The sequence below is a fragment of the Monocercomonoides exilis genome, assembly GCF_001643675.1.
Source record: "Monocercomonoides exilis strain PA203 chromosome Unknown scaffold56-565389, whole genome shotgun sequence".
In the NCBI taxonomy this organism is placed as follows: Eukaryota; Preaxostyla; order Oxymonadida; family Polymastigidae; genus Monocercomonoides; species Monocercomonoides exilis.
In genome coordinates this window covers 71,012-88,113 of record NW_027150601.1, presented here as the reverse complement: position 1 = coordinate 88,113, position 17,102 = coordinate 71,012, and the positions used below count along the sequence as shown (strand labels likewise).

General features: G+C 37.9%; 5 protein-coding genes across 5 annotated transcripts; 2 read left to right on the top strand and 3 right to left on the bottom strand.

Annotated features, from left to right (window-relative positions):
• Nucleotides 1-48: 48 nt before the first annotated feature.
• On the bottom strand, nt 49-7,877 carry MONOS_8280 (putative phosphatidylinositol 4-kinase; the record flags this gene model as incomplete). The annotated part of the gene is made up of 8 exons (XM_067878677.1): nt 49-750; nt 866-1,332; nt 1,490-6,416; nt 6,600-7,281; nt 7,356-7,488; nt 7,569-7,702; nt 7,757-7,807; nt 7,869-7,877. The coding sequence occupies 8 exons, from the start codon at nt 7,875-7,877 to the stop codon at nt 605-607; spliced, it is 6,549 nt and encodes a 2,182-aa protein (XP_067720057.1). The 3' UTR covers nt 49-604.
• A 338-nt stretch (nt 7,878-8,215) lies between these two features.
• Nucleotides 8,216-11,769, bottom strand: MONOS_8279 (uncharacterized protein). Its single transcript, XM_067878675.1, has 3 exons — nt 11,651-11,769; nt 10,984-11,514; nt 8,216-10,865 (listed from the first exon to the last, which is right to left on the bottom strand). Exons 1-3 carry the CDS (start codon nt 11,736-11,738, stop codon nt 9,571-9,573), a joined length of 1,914 nt encoding a protein of 637 aa, XP_067720056.1. The 5' UTR covers nt 11,739-11,769; the 3' UTR covers nt 8,216-9,570.
• Nucleotides 11,770-11,808: 39 nt separating this feature from the next.
• MONOS_8278 (Asparaginase) lies at nt 11,809-13,630 on the bottom strand. The gene is made up of 5 exons (XM_067878674.1): nt 13,519-13,630; nt 13,281-13,471; nt 12,910-13,222; nt 12,578-12,821; nt 11,809-12,317 (listed from the first exon to the last, which is right to left on the bottom strand). Exons 1-5 carry the CDS (start codon nt 13,620-13,622, stop codon nt 12,084-12,086), a joined length of 1,086 nt encoding a protein of 361 aa, XP_067720055.1. The 5' UTR covers nt 13,623-13,630; the 3' UTR covers nt 11,809-12,083.
• A 120-nt stretch (nt 13,631-13,750) lies between these two features.
• Nucleotides 13,751-15,259, top strand: MONOS_8277 (putative Calreticulin). The gene is made up of 3 exons (XM_067878673.1): nt 13,751-13,830; nt 13,919-14,460; nt 14,568-15,259. The coding sequence occupies exons 1-3, from the start codon at nt 13,758-13,760 to the stop codon at nt 15,129-15,131; spliced, it is 1,179 nt and encodes a 392-aa protein (XP_067720054.1). The 5' UTR covers nt 13,751-13,757; the 3' UTR covers nt 15,132-15,259.
• Nucleotides 15,260-15,262: 3 nt separating this feature from the next.
• Nucleotides 15,263-16,962, top strand: MONOS_8276 (uncharacterized protein). The gene is made up of 2 exons (XM_067878672.1): nt 15,263-15,602; nt 15,650-16,962. Exons 1-2 carry the CDS (start codon nt 15,307-15,309, stop codon nt 16,518-16,520), a joined length of 1,167 nt encoding a protein of 388 aa, XP_067720053.1. The 5' UTR covers nt 15,263-15,306; the 3' UTR covers nt 16,521-16,962.
• Nucleotides 16,963-17,102: the final 140 nt, after the last annotated feature.

The following is a 17,102-nucleotide window of genomic DNA, read 5'->3' as shown; positions in this document are numbered from 1 at the left end:
TTCACATTTTGAATTAACATTGAAAAAAGACTTTCGGAATAGATATTTTGTGGCAACAAACAAATTTATTTTCTATGTCAACGCATTGAAATGAAATTTTCTATTCAGCATCAAAAACAAAACATGAACGCAAAATGTTTCTTGTAAAATTTTCTTTTTACAAAAAAGTCTAGTAAAACAAAAAAAATTGTGCGCCTAACGAAAAATGAACGAAAAAGTACCTCAAACCGAACAGAAACTCAATGAGTAGTGTCACAATGATAATGAAATGATTAAGATTCGGATAATAATATTATGATTACTGGAAATAATCTTTTCAAAAGCGAAAAATTAATTTCTAAAAAAAAAGCATAATAAAATATACTCTATAAACAAAATACCATTTATGGAAATGATACACATAAAAGAATTACAAAGCATAATTATTCTCAATGACAGATAGAATTTCACGTAAAAAAGAATAAAAAACACGCTTTTGTTAAAGCTGTTTCGAATTTATTTTTCCATTTTTCCATTTTGCACTTTCATTTCATGAAAATGTCACAAATAAGATAAATCAATATATGCAAAAAAGACAATAATTTGTCCGAAATTTCCAGAATTTCTATGGAATTATTCTGTTTGAGTACCATTGAAACTTGTCGTACTGAGCAGTTGTCCATGAATCGAATGATTTGTTGATAAGACCCAAAACATGCAGTTTTGCTTGCTCGTCATTCATTTGCGGAACAAAACGCTTGTTAAACTCATCTAAAACAGTTACAAAGTGGAATATTGCAAACAAACAAACAAACAAACAATAAAATACATAAAAATACATTGTCAAATAAGTGAAAGAACACAATAACTTTGCTAATGAACAAACCAATTGCGCTTTTCCCGCCGTCTTTTGTGTCGAAGCAAGGGAGTGCAGAGTATTTAGCCATCACTTCCACCAGCCCCACGAGGAGTGCCCTCTTCCTCCGCAGTGAAAGGAACCCTTCCACCATCAGCCTCTCAAACAGCCGGAAGAACGGAGACGAGCGGCTGAAGCTGACTTTTTCTGTGTTTTCTCTTATAGAACGTGAAGGAGAATGCGCCTGCCGATTACGTGCTGCATTTTCTGCTTCTTTCACCATTTTGTCTGAATTGCCACTTTTCATCTCGTTTCCTTCCTCGTCTGCCTTTTCTTCGCCTTCACTCACTGTCATCATCATCACCTCTGCCATCTCTTGTGTCAGTTTGAATGGAGCTGTCTCAAAGTTTATTCCGCCTGGCGACCGAGTAAACACAAACCCAAAATCGATGTGGATGATGTGCCCATCCCGCGATAACATTATGTTGCCATTGTGTCTGTCAGAAAATGAAAAGACAAAAGAAAAGAAAATAAATAAATAAATAAATAAATAAAAAAATAAATAATAATATTTAAATATATTTATTCATTCAAATAAACCCAAATAGGTTCTTTTTCTTACTCTCATTAACTGCACAAATGTTGAAAACAAACCTGTCTTTTATTCTCAGCAAATAGCAAGCGAGTGATGATGCAGCCAAAGAAGTGGTGTAATTAAACAAGGCTTCTTTGTACCTCTGCTTGTTGATGGGACCAAAACACACTGCAAAGAAAGTTGGCAGAGAACAAACAGAAGGAAGGGACAGAAGGAAAGTGGGAGACACATTAAAAGGTAAAGATGAAGACAAAGTGCTTGAAGAGGAAGAAAAAGAGGAAGAAGAGGAAGAAGAGGAAGAAGAGGAAGAAGAGGAAGAAGAAGCTGATAATTGAGGAGGAGCAAACGAAGAGGCAGAAGTGACAATCTGATCTGCCATCTTTTTGCCGCTTTCATTTTCTTTCTTCATCTTCATGCTCTCCATCATTCTTGCCATTTCCATTTCCTGCTGCCTTCTCACCCTCTCCGCCACTTCCACCCTCAGCTTCCTCTTCTCCTCTTCCACCTCCATCCACCTCTCCTTCAGCGTGTGGATAGAGACAGCATCCTCCACCACCTGCACGAATCCGCCGTCGCTGCCATTCACATCCACGCCAAATGTCTTCAGATTGAGGCACAGCCCTTCCTCCTTCCAGATGAAGCTGAACACCCTCATCAGCTGCTCCACCAGCTGATCCTGCCGCACATCGTCGTGCTCTTTGATGATGAACGAGGAGAAGCGATGCGACGGAAGAGAAGAAAAGGGAGAAAGCTTCGAAAGGGCAGAGTAGCGTGTGGAAGACGGAGGAAGAGGAAAGAAGATGTCGAGGGGTTCAACAGAAACATGTTCAGATGAATTTTCAGAAATGATTGCTTTTGTGTTTGTTGAATTAATATTGCTAATCGAAGAAGAAGAAGAAGACGATGATGAGCATGAAATTTTTGTATAAGCTGAGTGATGTCTTAATTGCTGGCTGTGAACATAATTCGTATCAGGCAATCCATACCAGTCACCAATTGGTGAATCACTTGCTTTATCGTCACTCTCCATTTTACCTTTCTCTTCATCCTCATCTTCATCAACTTTTATTTCGCCTTTGTGATCATTGCTTTTTTCCCTATCGTTTTTGTTATCTTTCGCTTCGTTCACTTCACTTGCATCTTCTTTTTGTATATTCTTTTCTATCTTAGCATCTTGTTCAGAATTAATAACATTACCATTTTTAACATCATTTTTCTCCTTTTCCTTCATTTCTTGATTCACCTCCACTTTTGCACTTGCGTTTGTGTCAGCACATTCATCATGATTCTCATCCAGCCCTCTTTTCACCCTGTCCTTCCTCCATCTCTTCACTCCTTCGATAATCCTCCTGCTTCTCTTCTTCCCCACACCCTCTGCAATTCGCAGGGCATTCTCCTCTTCGTCTGCATCGACACACTCAAACACCACTAAAACAGGCGATCTTTCTCTCGAATTCATCACTCGAGTGAGGGCAGGCACAAAAGAGATGAAAAAGGGCAGAGGGCTGGAGAAGGAGAGGAGGGGGAGCAGAAGGCGAGGCGGGGGGAGAGAGGGGATGGAGAGAGAAAGAGAGAGAGAAAGAGGAAAAAGGGAGAGAAGAGAAGAGAGAGGGGGTGGGGTGGTGGATAAAACAGGCAGAGGCAGCAGAGAGGAAGAAGATGAAGATGAAGGAGAAGTGGAAGGAAGTGGAGAACAGATGGGTGAATGTGAATGCGACTGTGTCTGTGAAAGTGATTGGATGAATGTTGGTGTTGGTGTGGGTGTGTTAGATGGAGATGACAGAGAATCAGAAGATGCAGCTGGAGATGATGTTGAAGAGGAAGAGGAAGAGGAAGATGAAGAAGATGATGACAATGCTAATGAAAATGGTGGAGGAGATGAAGAAGAACAAGAAGAAATCGAACAAACGGAATCTTCATCGTTCTTATTTCTAATTCCTCCAACTCCACTTTCCTGATTATTTGCTGCAACACCCTCGTATTCATTTCCTTCTTCCATCTCTTTCTCTTTCTCTCTTTCTCTCTCTCTTTCCTTTTGCATGTGCTTCTCCTTCCTCTTCCTCTCTTCTGCCTCCAGCTCCTTTCTGATGCTCATCTTCATCATCCAAATGACTGATGACACATTCTGATTCATCGCATGCACCATTCGTGCTGCCCTTCTCCTTCTTTTGTCTTTCTCTGCTCGAATCTCCTTCCTCTTCACATCTTCCTTCATCTGCTTGCTCTTCTCACTTCCTTTCTCTTTCTCTTTCTCTTTCTCTCTCGCTCTCACTTTCTCTTCGCTCTCAATCTGTCTCAATCTCTCTTCTTCCTCTTCTTCCTCTTCAATCTTCTTCTTCTCTTTCCTCAGCTCTTCTTCAAACTGATATTTCAGCTCAAAATACTTCTGCTTCCTAATGGATTGCTGCTCAAGAATTCGATACAATTCATTTCCTGTTGATGTCATCTTCTCCCTTTTGATTGCTTCTTTGACTTCTGCATTTTGTGAAATTTCATCATTTTTTGCTTCATCTTTCTTGTCTTCTTTATTGTTCTGCTTCTCTTCTGCATTTTCAGTAATTTTCATGTCTTCTTTCTTGTTCTCTTCTTCCTTTGCAATTGACTCAGCCACAAAAGCTGCTTTTTCTTTTGCTTCAAGAATTGCCCTGTCATAACACAGAACTTCATCTTCCTCTTCTTCTTCTGCCCCTTCCTCTTCCTCTTCCTCATCCTCTTTGACAATCTTTTCTTTTCCCTTTTTAATCCGTTCCTGTGTTATTTTCATGAACATACGCACATTTCTGCTCAATTTCTTCATCTGATCAAAAAAGAACAAGGAAAACGCCAAAATATTGGCTCTTGTATTCACTTTGGCAAACACATCAACAAATTCATTGGGCAAACCAAAAGAAGAAGAAGAAGAAGAAGATATATTCAATTGATTTTGACTGTCACTCAAAGAAAAAGGGGAAGAAACACTCAAAGAAGAGTCGCTTTTAGTCAAAGAAGGAGAAAGCGAAGGAGATTCTGAAATGTGACTGAATGGGAATGTTGGTGTGTGCGAGGCAGAATTCAATGAAGAAGCAGGGAGGCAACAATCAGACTGGTCAGATGGCTGTGAATGAGATGCATTTGCTGTGCAATCTGAAGCGGTTGCTTCACTTTCTGTCTTGTTTGTGTGGTTGCTTGTTCCTTCTTTTGAAACACATTCTTTTTCATCTTCATTCACACTTTCATTCCTTTTCTCGTCTTCTTTATTGTCTTCTTCATTGTTTTCTTCCACAGGATGTGTTTTGTTCATACCTTCTCCATCTGCCTCATCTTCTTTCCCATTCTCCTTCTGGCTGTCCACTTCGCATGTTCTGAATGGAAGTATCTGACTTGTTCTGTTCGCATTGCAGTCACTCCACACAAATGGAGGAGGATCCAACAGAGCAACAGGAGGAGGAAGAGGAGACTGGAGATGGGCAAAGGGATGCACTTGACTCAGCAGGGCAGGCAAAAGAGAGGGAGAGGGAGAAGGCGATGGAGATGAAGGAGAAGGAGAGGAACAGGAAGAGAAGGGATAAGAAGAATAGAACTGTGGTGTGAGTGAAAGCATTGCCTGCGTCTGAGCAGGAGAAGAAGATAAAGGCAAAGCAGAAGAAAGAGGAGGTGTGTATGACAGAGGAAGTGCCATCGATGACATGACTGCTGCAGCTGCTGATGTGGGGAAAGGGGGAAGAGTGGGCGATAGAGTGGACGATGGCACAGCCAGTGTCTGTGTTGGATGGCCAGGCGATGAGGTGAAGGTAGCTGGATCGAGATGCGCTGTAGACGAATAGTCGAGTTTTGTGGTGTTTATTTGAAAGTTGCGGGGAAGCACAAAAGCAGAAGTGCTTTGAGGAAGCATTGAATTGGTGGATAGCTGAGAAGACGTGTCTGATGTTATAACAGACGAAGAAGTTGTAGATGAAGAAGAAGATGTCAATGAAGAAGAAGATGATGAAGAGGATGAAGAGGAAGAGAGCAAAGAAGAGGATGATCCCAATGAATGAAGAAGAGATGGCTGGAGAGAAGGAGAAAGTGTGTGTGAAGGAGAAGAGATTGGATTGAAGAGGAAATATGGTGGAGGAGAAGTGGGTGACATGAGAGCCTGCTGATAATACGCAGCAGCAGGAGAAGAAGGAAATGAAGGAGAAGGAAGAGCAGAATGAGCAGGGGAAGAAGAGGAAGAGGAAGAAGGAGAAGGAGAAGGAGAAGAAGATGCAAAAGGGGATGTGCCTAGCCCAGTAGCTGCAGCCAGGTTTGGCGGGGTGGATGAGATGGCAGACTGAGCAGGAGAGTGGAGTGTTGTGTTGATGCTGATGGGCAGCTGGACAGGAGATGGCGTGGACGAAGGCGAGGAAAGGGCAGACGAGGCAACAGAGCTGGCAGAGGGAGACTTCTGACTGGATGGATACTCACCATGTGCGGGGGCATAATAAGAGACGGCTGGGTGCTTCTTCGCTTTCTTCGCTTCTTTCACATTTCTTTTGCGCTTCTCTTCTTCTTCTCTGTCCCTTTCGAGTTTGCCGTTTTCTCTTCGTCTCATTTTGTTGCTGACGTAAAAGGGCTTCATAATTCCTCTGGCCGTCTGCAGTGAAAAGAGCTCGCCATGAATAGTGGCACTCTCACACAGCTCAACCAGAACAGCATTTTTGGAGACTGTTGAAGAAGAAGAAGAAGAAGAGGATGATGATGAGAAAGAAGAAGAGGATAATGAAGAATAAGGAGAGGATGGAAGAGGAGAATATGGATAATTGCGATATTCTTGTTGAGAAAGAGCATACAAATGGTGCTGCCGGATAGTTTTGCAGTTTCTGAGGTATTTTTTGTATTTGAGGGAGTGCTGAAATGGAAAGGACAGATTGACAGTGGCTGAAAGAGAAGCATAAGTTGGAGTGATGGAAAGGGAGGGATAAGAAGAAGAAGAGGAAGAAGAAGAGGAATGAGAAGAAGAATATCCCATTTGAGGTGTGGAAGCAGCTTGTGCGATTGACAGGAAATGTGGCGAGGCATCGAAGAGAGGGTGTCTGAAGAAGGACATTGCAGAGAGAGAAGGAGAAAGGCCAGAGGAGAAAGAGGAAGAAGGAGAGATGGAAGTACCGAATGGAATAGAAGGCAGCGAAAGAGAAGAGGAGAGAGAGGGAGAGAGAGAGGGAGAAAGACAGAGGGTGGATCGTGGATCGAATGGAGGGGGTGTCGGATGAAGAGAAGGAGAAAGTGAATGTGGAAGAGAAGCAAATGAACTGAAAGAAGAAGAAGAAGAAGAAGAAGTTGTTGTTGTTGTTGTGGGCATTGAAGACATGGAAGAATTCATTGAATCATTCACCGTTTGAACAATAGGACCATTTGAAGAAGAAGAAGAAGTTGATTCAGATTGTTCTGATGTTTGTCTGACATCAGTTGATAAAGATTGAACAGAAGAATCTTCAGAGTGAGAAGATGCTGAAGACGCTGAAGAAGAAGAAGAAGGAAGAGAAGAGGAAGAAGAGCATTGTTGTGATGAGCATTCTGTTTTGCTTGTTTCAGGTGAGTTCTTTGCTGGAAAATCAGGAGATGCTGTTGATCCAATCCCGCTTCCGCTATCAGTGGAGCTTATAATTTCATTCATATTGTTCTTTTCAGCTTCATCGCTTTTTCCATTAAATTCTACATCTTTCTGCTTTTTCGTGCAGCTCGCATCTTCTTCTGCAACAGCATTTTGAGTGACTAAGGCTTCTGAAGGAGAACGAGAAGGAGAAGGAAATGCCATAGGAGGTTGCATTGTTAAAGTCGTAGAAGAATACAGATGATCAATCGGTACGGGCTTTATTACAGGAAGTAATCCTGCTTTCAGCCTCGGTGATTGCTATTAAAAAAACAAAAATTTTATCATTTCAAAACGATGAGTCAATTATAAATCTTCTAATAAAAAAAACATACAATGGAAATTGCTACTTCAATTTCCTCGCTTCTTAGAAGAAGATTAATAATCAATCCAAGGTATAATGAACGCGATGCAAGTTCAAGAAGAAGATAATCAACGAAAGGTGAAGATCTTGTTATAGCCAATTTACTATAAATTTCAAAAAACCAAGATAAAAATTAATATTTACGAAAAGTTTTTACACATAAAAAAAAATTATTGAAGCACACCAAAGTTGAGGGATAAAAAACGCTACATCTGATGTTGGTAGTTGATACAGAATACTCGAGCAGTATCTTTGCCCGACAAGAGTTTTCATTCTGGATGACTTTGTATCTGCAAGCAAAACTATAGCATTTATTGTCTAAGAATAAATATTCTTCATATTGAAAAATTCATAAAATACAGCTGTTCAAACTTGCATAAATGTCGGATCATCTGTTAACTCTGGAACTGAATCAAAAGTACCCTTTAAATAAGCATGAAAAATAAACAGAGAAACTAAAAATTTACAATAAAAATTAGCGTACCAGTTCCATTGACAAGAATTTCAGCAAAGTATCTTTCTGTCGTATCAAAATATTATTGTAAAGGGAATTGTTGATCAAATGTTCGTGATGAATTACCGAAAATGAAAACCAATACTTTCATTTTTACCTTAATTGCAATCGGTATATAAATTATTGGCTTGTCACACACAAAATTCGAAAATTTTGTGAAAAAACATCTTTTAGAAAAAAAAAATATGAAGTGTATATTTAGAAAATAAAAGACGAAGACGAGCATTGAACAAATTACTGCTTTTTATATTGTTTATGCATTGTATTTCAATTTAGTTCAACGTTTGAAACTTGGAAAGATGTGAAGAAATCTCAATTCGATATACTCCACCAAGATTATTGAATTATCAACACTTAAAAGATGAAGAAAAGAATGGAATTTCTTCAATAATTCAAAGAAAATTCAAAAACTCAACAAACATTTACAATTCAAAAAATGACAAATAAATATTTTTCTATAACCGTTTTATCAGAGATTAGCTGTGACAGATTCTCATAAACTGAGATAATTAGAAAGGTGCTTCCAGAAAAAAGATCAGTGTTGAATAAAAAATTGAGGGTATGAAGTGCAGATGAAAAGAATACTGAATTTAAAAAAGACCAGACAAATCAGAAAAAAAGAGTTACAAACAATTAACTGAAAGAAAAACAGTAAACTGATAACACGCAACCCAGCCAAGCTTTTAATTTTAAAATAATTGTTTAAAAGCTTCGTGCTTTTTCTCTTCCTCCAAAGCGCAAAATAAACAAACAGATTCGAAAAAATAAATTTGATTGCCAAAAGTCAAAAGCAAAAAGGATAAACTTTTTATTTTTTATTTAAAAAAATGGCATTTTTCATTTTGTGCTATCGCAAATTAAGAACAGTTGATTGTTGATCCAAAAGTTCAGAAAGGAAAGAGAAGAAAACGAAAAGTCTGTTTAAATATTTACGAAAGACGAACGAATAGAACATTTAACAAAACTGAACGGAAATAAAAATAAAAATAAAAAATAAATAAGTCAGAAAAGAAAGACAATTATTATTTTTTTTCCTGGAAATAGACATTAAAAATTACATTATAACTAACCGCATCTCCGTCTGCTGCTCGATTTCTCATAGCACAATTTTCAATGAAGGTGATGTGTAATCCATACAACCGCTGTGCTTGCAAGCACAGCCATTGACATGTATCACGTGAATTTGACATGCTCTTTCACAATCTCATTCATTCTTTCTCCATCTTCTGTTTGACATCTGCATTCCTGTCATCATTTGTAATTGCTAAGGAATCTCTTTTGACAGAATGAAGAATAAGGCAATTGACTCTGTATTCACTCGGCACGGGAATTTTGCTCTGAGCAATGCCAAAAGACACATCCACACCCACACACTCATTCACTTACTCATTCACTTACTCAACCAAACAACTTGTATAACAGCAAACAGATTGCGAGGAAAGATAATTATAAGATATAAACGCAAGCTACTGTGCAACCATTGACATGATAGTTTCAATAACACATAGCAATCACTGCAAATTCTCAATCAAAACTTTACTTGAATTTTTTAATTTGTTTCATCTTCATTCATTTTATTTTATTTTATCAAGATATCTCTTCATTAAAAAACTTCATCTTTATCATCTTCAATATCCTCTTCTATTTCTCATCCTCTGCTCCTCTTCTGCTCCTAAAGAAACACAAAGCCCAGCGCCAAGCTCTTGATCTGCTGCGACGTGTGGAAGTGCATCGCGAGAAAGAGGTCGTCAGCGCCTTCGCATTCGAGCTGCATGAAGAACTGCTCCCACAACTCCATCGACTTTGAGCTTCTGTTGTAGGAGATGACGTTGATCAGCTTGAACAGCGTGCGGATGGGCAGCGCAGTGGTGGCATTGGTGCTGAAGCGCGAGTCAGAGATGGCGTCGAGGAGGGTCGGGATGATGCCCTGCTCAACCAGCAGAGGAGCATCCACCACAGTCAGCTGGTGGCAGATCGTCAGAAGGAGCGACAGCGTCTTCCCCCGCACTGTGTTGGGCGTCACCAGCTTGTCGCTGCCGGCGCCTGTCTGATAAAACATAAAGTTTCGATGCGTTGTCTGCTCGGCAAAGGGAGTGCATGTGCACAAACAGGGAGTGAGATAGCTAAAGAGCTTGCGGAGGAGCGACGGGTGTGCCAAAAGAGAGGTGATGGCTGACTGGAAGGACGACACAAGAATGAAGATGTATCGGAAGAGTGGCTGTGCAAGAGACCACTGCCCATTCATAAACTCAGAGGAAGGAGGTAACAACAATGACATGCCTTGACGTGTGTTTGATGATTGAGAAGAAGAGGAGGAGGAGGAGGAGGAAGAAGAAGAAGAAATAGACGTGTTAGAGTTTGAAGGAGAGCGGACGAGATCAGCCTGAAGGACGTGTCTGCCGCAGGAGAAAGGGCAGCAGGCGGAAGAGTGCCCCAAATTGGGGAAGTAGTCGTCGAGGATGCCCATCAGGTCGAACTGGGTGGTGAGGTCGTTGTAGACAGAGGGAGAGCTGCTGATGTGGCGGAGGAAGCTGAAGAGGATGTTGTAGACATCAGGCGTGAGGGTGGCGGAGGTGCTGGCTGAAGAAGAAGAAGAAGAGGAGGAGGAGGAGGAGGAAGAAGATGTTGATGATGATGATGAATTGCTATTAAGTGACGAAGAATCACTGGATGATGAGGCAGAAGCAGAGGCAGAGGCGGATGAGACAGACGGAGATAGCAGAGGAGACAGAGATGTCTGCTGAGTGAGTGATTGCTCATCTGCCTGTGTGAGCCCTTCATTCGTCTCTTCGCCACTCGACGACACATCTGACAGCGGAGTCAGAGACGAAGCAACGCTGGTCGGTGAAACTGTCTCCGGAACACCCGACCGGAGTGCTGTGTTCTGGTTTGGCCTGTGCGAAATGAGGATTTTCATGATGATGATGTGGGTTTTGTAAGTCTTCACTGCACGAATTGATTCTGGAGCTGTGGAACGGATCATAATTTGATAGAGCCCAATAAAATAGAAAAAAACGCAAAGATAACAAAAGAATAAACAAAAAAAGAAGTTTAATGATTCAATGTTAATAAACAATATGCAAACAGTAATATGTGAAAATAGCTTGAAGTGCCTCTAATGATTGGATAAACAGAGCTGCACCATCGGACTCAGAATTTAATCCTTCCACATTTGGCTCAGCCCAAGGCCTAAGCGCATCCGAAAGCACACTTACGAAAAAGTACATCTGAGAAGGATCAAGAGTTTGCCGTTTTGCCAAAAAACATCTTATTAGAATGATCCGAAACTGTACAAGTGGATCAGTATCTTCTTTTATCATCAAATCCTCCAAAGTGGAAAGCTGCCTCGAATTAGAAAATTTAATTTGAAATGGGTTAATATCAAAATCATCTGTTTCTTTTGCGCCACGAAATACGATATATTGTAAAATATGAAATGTTCGGCGTTGAGCGTTTTTTTCTGGAGCACGAAGCAAAGGTTCCATCATTTCGAGCGTTTTTGGATCGAAAAGATCAAGCAATGTTTGAAGGCCAAGACCAGTAACCATGCTTTCAATTTTCTTGATTATGTTTGTCCGTTTGATCTTTTCAGCAGCAACTGCTTTTTTAATAAGATCTTGTAAACAAAATCGATGATAAATAACATAAAATAACAAACAGAAACAAGAAAAAAAGTTTTAAAGCAAAAAATATAAAATTAAGTTCAGAAATTTAATTATTAATATCAGAAAAAATTTTTCTCAAAAGCAAACCACGAAGGGTATCCTTGGTAATAACAGCCTCTGGTTGAATTTGAATATCATCTTTAAGCATATTTTTTTCAGTTTGGTCAGAAGCCATTCGAAAAAGCAGTCGCTTCAAAAACAACTGCACAAATCATGGGACAAATTTCAAAATAATTCAAATTAAGGTTAGATAATGCATTTTTTTATTATTTCAATTGAAAGAAAAATATTCTACTTAACAGAAAAGAAAAATACGACTAAGCTCAGAAGTACGAAAATTAATGAAATGATTCACTTGAAGACTGAAAAGAAAGGAAAAAAAAATAACTATTTCTCTTTGCTTTTGATTGATTGGAAAGTGTTGAGCAGAATCCAAAATAAATTTATTTAATTTTTAAAAGCAAAACATATAAAGCCAAAATCGAAGCATATTTATTCATGACTTGTCTCTGAACGAGCCTTAATTTCGCCTAAATCTCATCACTTGGAGATCAGCTTCTTGCAGTTTCGTGAGCTCACCAACAATTGGTTCACCCATCATTTTCTTCACGTCAATGCTTGGGTCTTTTGCTTTCTTGTTCAAAAGATAAGTGAGCTTTGTAAAAGCAGCAGCTGGAGTCAGATCGCACCCACCGATACATCCAGCATCGTGCATAACTTCCCCAGTCGCATAAACAGAGAAATCAACACGGCCCTAAATAGAAAATTTATATTCAAAGATACAAAAACATGAAATTTTTTTAAATATTTCATAATAAAAATATCCAATCATCAAACAGATAAAATCAACCATGAAAAAGAATGTCAACATGGTAAAAAGAAAACGAGGAATAACCTTTTAATAAAAATTTATTTAAAAAAGAAAAAAAGGATTAAAGCACTAAATTAGTTCGTTTCTATCAACATTAACTTTCTTTTTCCTTTTCTTTGCTGTAATAATCTTTTTCAGCAAACATTGTAGCATTGCGTGCAATCAACTACCACTTTCCCTGCATCTGTAACTTCCTTAAGCAGGTTTAACAGAGGCTTATCTGTAGATGGACCGTTTCCCATTCCAAATGCAAGCAAAACGGCTCCTTCAGATGAATCAAGAAGCGCTTTTACAACAGATAACTGCATTCCTGGATAAAAGAAGATCATCGAAACCCGATCTTTGGCATCAGAAATTTCCGGTGCTTGAGTATTTCCATTTAGGATCCTAAATTGCAAAAATCAACAAGATTAGTGATTGCAAAATATATGATGGAAAAAAAACGATGAATAGATCTAAATCATAATTTTCAAACTTTGATTTATCTAATGCAACATCATGACCAACGGTTCCTAACGTTGGGAAATTGGGCGACGAAAATGCAGAAATCGATGCTGATTCAAGTCCAATGAATCTTGTTCCACGATGAATTGTGTTGTCTGCATAGAACAAAACTTCAGGAACTTTTGGCTCTGCGTTTGCAAGCTTCAATGCCCCAAAAACATTTGATACAAAATCCGAATACGTTTCACTTGGGAGTACCTGTGAAGTGGTTACAACAATTGTTTTCTCGTGAAGTCCGAAATGATAAGAAAGATATGAAGTTGTAAACTCAACAGTTGAAAAACCTAAAATAAATAATTGAATCAATAACTTATTGTTTTTTAATGTGTTAGTAAGACAAGCCATGAAGCACTACAAAAGCGTTGTAAGAATCATAATTTGAGTTAATCTTATTCGCTATACGATTCCAGTCTTTTGCTGTAAAAGACGCACTATTGTCGTGATCTAAAACTTCAACATTGAATTTAATTTTCGTTTCTTTAAAAGAAGGATATGTGTTAATAAAATCGATGATGCTATCGGTCTCTTTGCCACTTTATAGAAACAATCTCAAATTAAAAATTTAATTTAAAATACATACAATCCAGTTACAAGTAAATAAATAGAATTTTCGTTCTCGTTCTCAAATATAACTTCATTTAAGCATGTTGAAAAGACCCAATTGATGCACCACAAAATTATCATTTATGGAATAATTAGCTTATGGGTTTTTTTATAATGGAGGTTTTAACCCAAAAACAATTGAATATGTCTTGCAGATCCAAATTCTTTTTATTGCTCATCAATAAAATATTCATTGTGATCTCACACATAATTCAAATGATCAATCTCATTCTTGTTTTTCTTGTTTGCTTTTCGCAATCCAAAATTTATTTTTCAGAAGAGTTCAAAAGTTAGTTTCTGTTTTTTGAAAGCACTGCCCAATTTATTTTTTATATTTGCTGTTTTATTTTTTACACTTTTTCTTGATACATTAACAGAGGGATGGAGAGAGCATTGGATTGAATCAGATGCACATGCGAATGACGGAACACGAGGAACATGGGGGTGGGACGCTGGTAAGTGGTATGGAGATTTTGAAACTCAAATGGGAATGAAAACAATGGATCATAAATCGCGTTATCAGATCTCTGCAGATTTGGGGGAGACATTTTCTAATAAGGATAAAACACTCATCATTTCATATACTGTAAAATTTGATCAGGATATTGATTGCGGTGGAGGTTATATTAAACTTCTGAGCGATAAAGTTGATCCAAAATCTTTCAACGAAAATTCTTCATATTTGCTGATGTTTGGTCCTGATGTTTATCTGCATTACAAGCGTGATGTGATGTTTATTTGGAATTATAATGGAAAAAGATATCAATCAAATCGACCATTGAAAATGCTGAACGACAAAGTTACTCATATGTACACTTTGATTATTCATCCAAATAGCTCATATGAAATACGAATGGACAATGAACTCTATCAATCTGGGCCTTTTGTTGATGATTTCCCAATTGTTGAACGACGATATGTTTGCAGAAATTTTATCATTTTCTTTTTTTTTTTTTTTTTTTGACAAATCATATATTTCTGTTTATATTGGAAAAAAATTTTTTTCTAATGAATTACAAATGTTAGATACCAGATCCAAATGCAAAGAAACCCGAAGATTGGGCAGATTCACCAGAAATGCCTGATCCATTGGACAAGAAACCTGATGATTGGGACGATCGCGAAACTATCCCAGATCCCAGAGCCTTGAAGCCAGAAGGGTGGGATGAAAAGGTGAATGGAACGTGGGTTGCACCTCTCATAGCAAATCCAACGTATCAGGGCGAATGGATTCCAAGGATGCTTCCAAATCCAAACTATAAAGGAGAATGGATTCCGCCTCTTATTGAAAATCCTCTTTATTCAAAGCGTGATGAATTCTACATCCTTCCAAATATCCGAAGAATTGCTGTTGATGTCTGGCAGGTTAAAGCAGGAACAATATTTGACAACTTCTTCGTTGGAGACGATATTAAAGAATTCGAGGAATTTGCACAGAGAACATTCTTCTCAACAATGGAAAAAGAAAGAGAAATGTATGAGAAATTGGACGAACAATTGAATGAGCAAAAAGCTGATGAAAGAAACTTGCTGAGAAGAGCTGCTCGCAGAATGTCAGATGGCGATGAGCCTCCAGAGGACGATGATTAGATCTGAATTTGAGATCGATGCGTTTTCAAGAATGTTGTGATAAGAAAGAATAAAATTTTTATTTGCGTTTATTTCATTTCTCTTGTAGGATAATACACTTGCGTTTCAAAATTGATCTCCCAATATTATTTTTTCTTTTCAAAGTTTTATTGAATTTTTAGTTGATATTGTGGAAATGAACACAAATAATTTTCGTAAAGAGGCAAATATTTATAAGCATTTTGGAGTGCACGATTCACCATCATATCAGTGTCAAGAGTTTGGTCATATTGAAGATAAAATGAAAAAATATCGAAACAAGAAAAATTTTCTCATGAATAGTCGAGATGAAATAATTATCGAAATGAAAGATGCGAAACGAGGATATTCTTCTCAATTGGAGAACGAAATTTGTGATACAGACAATTCAAGCGTATATTTTAATGAAGAAATGCATACTCTTCCAACTCAACAATTGGTTCATCATGATATGTTTGCTCATTTTTTTTCCTGTTTAATAATGTTGTTCATTTTTTCAGATTCATACACAAAATTCCATGCCTGGATTGTGAAACCTTTGAAGAAGCAAGAAAAAGAGAAGATTCGGCATTCTATGAAGGTGAAATTCAAAGCTTTGCCCCAGTCGAAAAGAAAAAATACATTAAACGCACACACGCTTATCATGACAATAAACTTGATAATTTTTTTCCTTTTAATCCCTCGTTTGAAGAAGGGCAATCTCCGTTAGCGGAGTATTCAACAATTGAATATAGCGATCAAGCAATATCTTCGACAATATGTGATGAATGTTGTCACCCTTATGCTGACTCGGTTGCAATTGTGAGATATATGGAACCATGCGAAATGCTTTTTCATATTCATAACAAAAACAAACGAGAAGAATTGTGTCTTAAATCATCATCACAAGCAAATAAAACTTCAAAAGAAGCTTCCATTCTATTTCCTTCAGCTGAAAGTTTTAGACATATGCTTAATCCTTCTGAACAATTTTCATCTTCGTCTTCTCAATCAAGCCAATCGGGAAGAGAATTAATATATGTTCCATCTGCCACCCCATTCCCTCCATCTTCTTCGGCCCAGGTTTCAACTTATCTTTTTTCAAATTCTGCTTCTTTCCCACCTTTGTCAACTATGTTGAATGAAAATGTTTCGGATAATGGAATTGGATGCACTGCGGCAAAGCACAGTCCATATTATCCGCCACCTACTCAATACAACATTTTGGCAGAGGCTGAAAGTTTGCGTTGTTCTTCTGCTGAATCAGCTTCAAGCACATCGAATGTGCTATTTCCATCAGTTGCATCTTCTCATGTACTTCCGAATCAAAGCACAATGAGACATGCTGTTCCTAATCCTTCAACATTACTTTTTGCAGATCAGCCAGATTGAATGTCAATTGAAGAATGATGTTGATTGAACGGCATTCTTATTTGTTTCAAAGCTATTTGAATTGGTCCCTTTTTTCATAACGTTTGAGTAATGCAATCTTTGCGAGCTGTGATTTCAAAATCTGGAGTATATTTGAGAATATTTTGGAATTCGGTTTTGAATGAGCTGTTTTTTCAGTATTGCGATTTCTGAAATGCTAAATTCGAAATATAGATTATTTCTACTTTTTCTGTTTTGCAATCTGTTAGAATCTATTTTAATGAAATGGTTTTATTTCTCCTTCAGCTTTATTATTTTGTATGAAACGTGCACCAAAGTAGTTTCTGCCAATTTTTTGACTTTTTTATCGTTGTAATTGTTCATTTTTAAAAATAAGTTTTGTGTGTTTTTTGCAGAAACGAACTTTTTTGTGTATCCACAAATTGTCTCAAAGTAGGACTTTTAACAAGAACTGTGCCAGAATTATTTTGTTGTGTGATTTGTTCTAACAAGAAGATTATACACCAAGAATCTGTTTCATCAAAAATCCTATCAAAAAAACAAAAAAGCATTTTTGAAAAGATAATTACATTCAGATGAGTT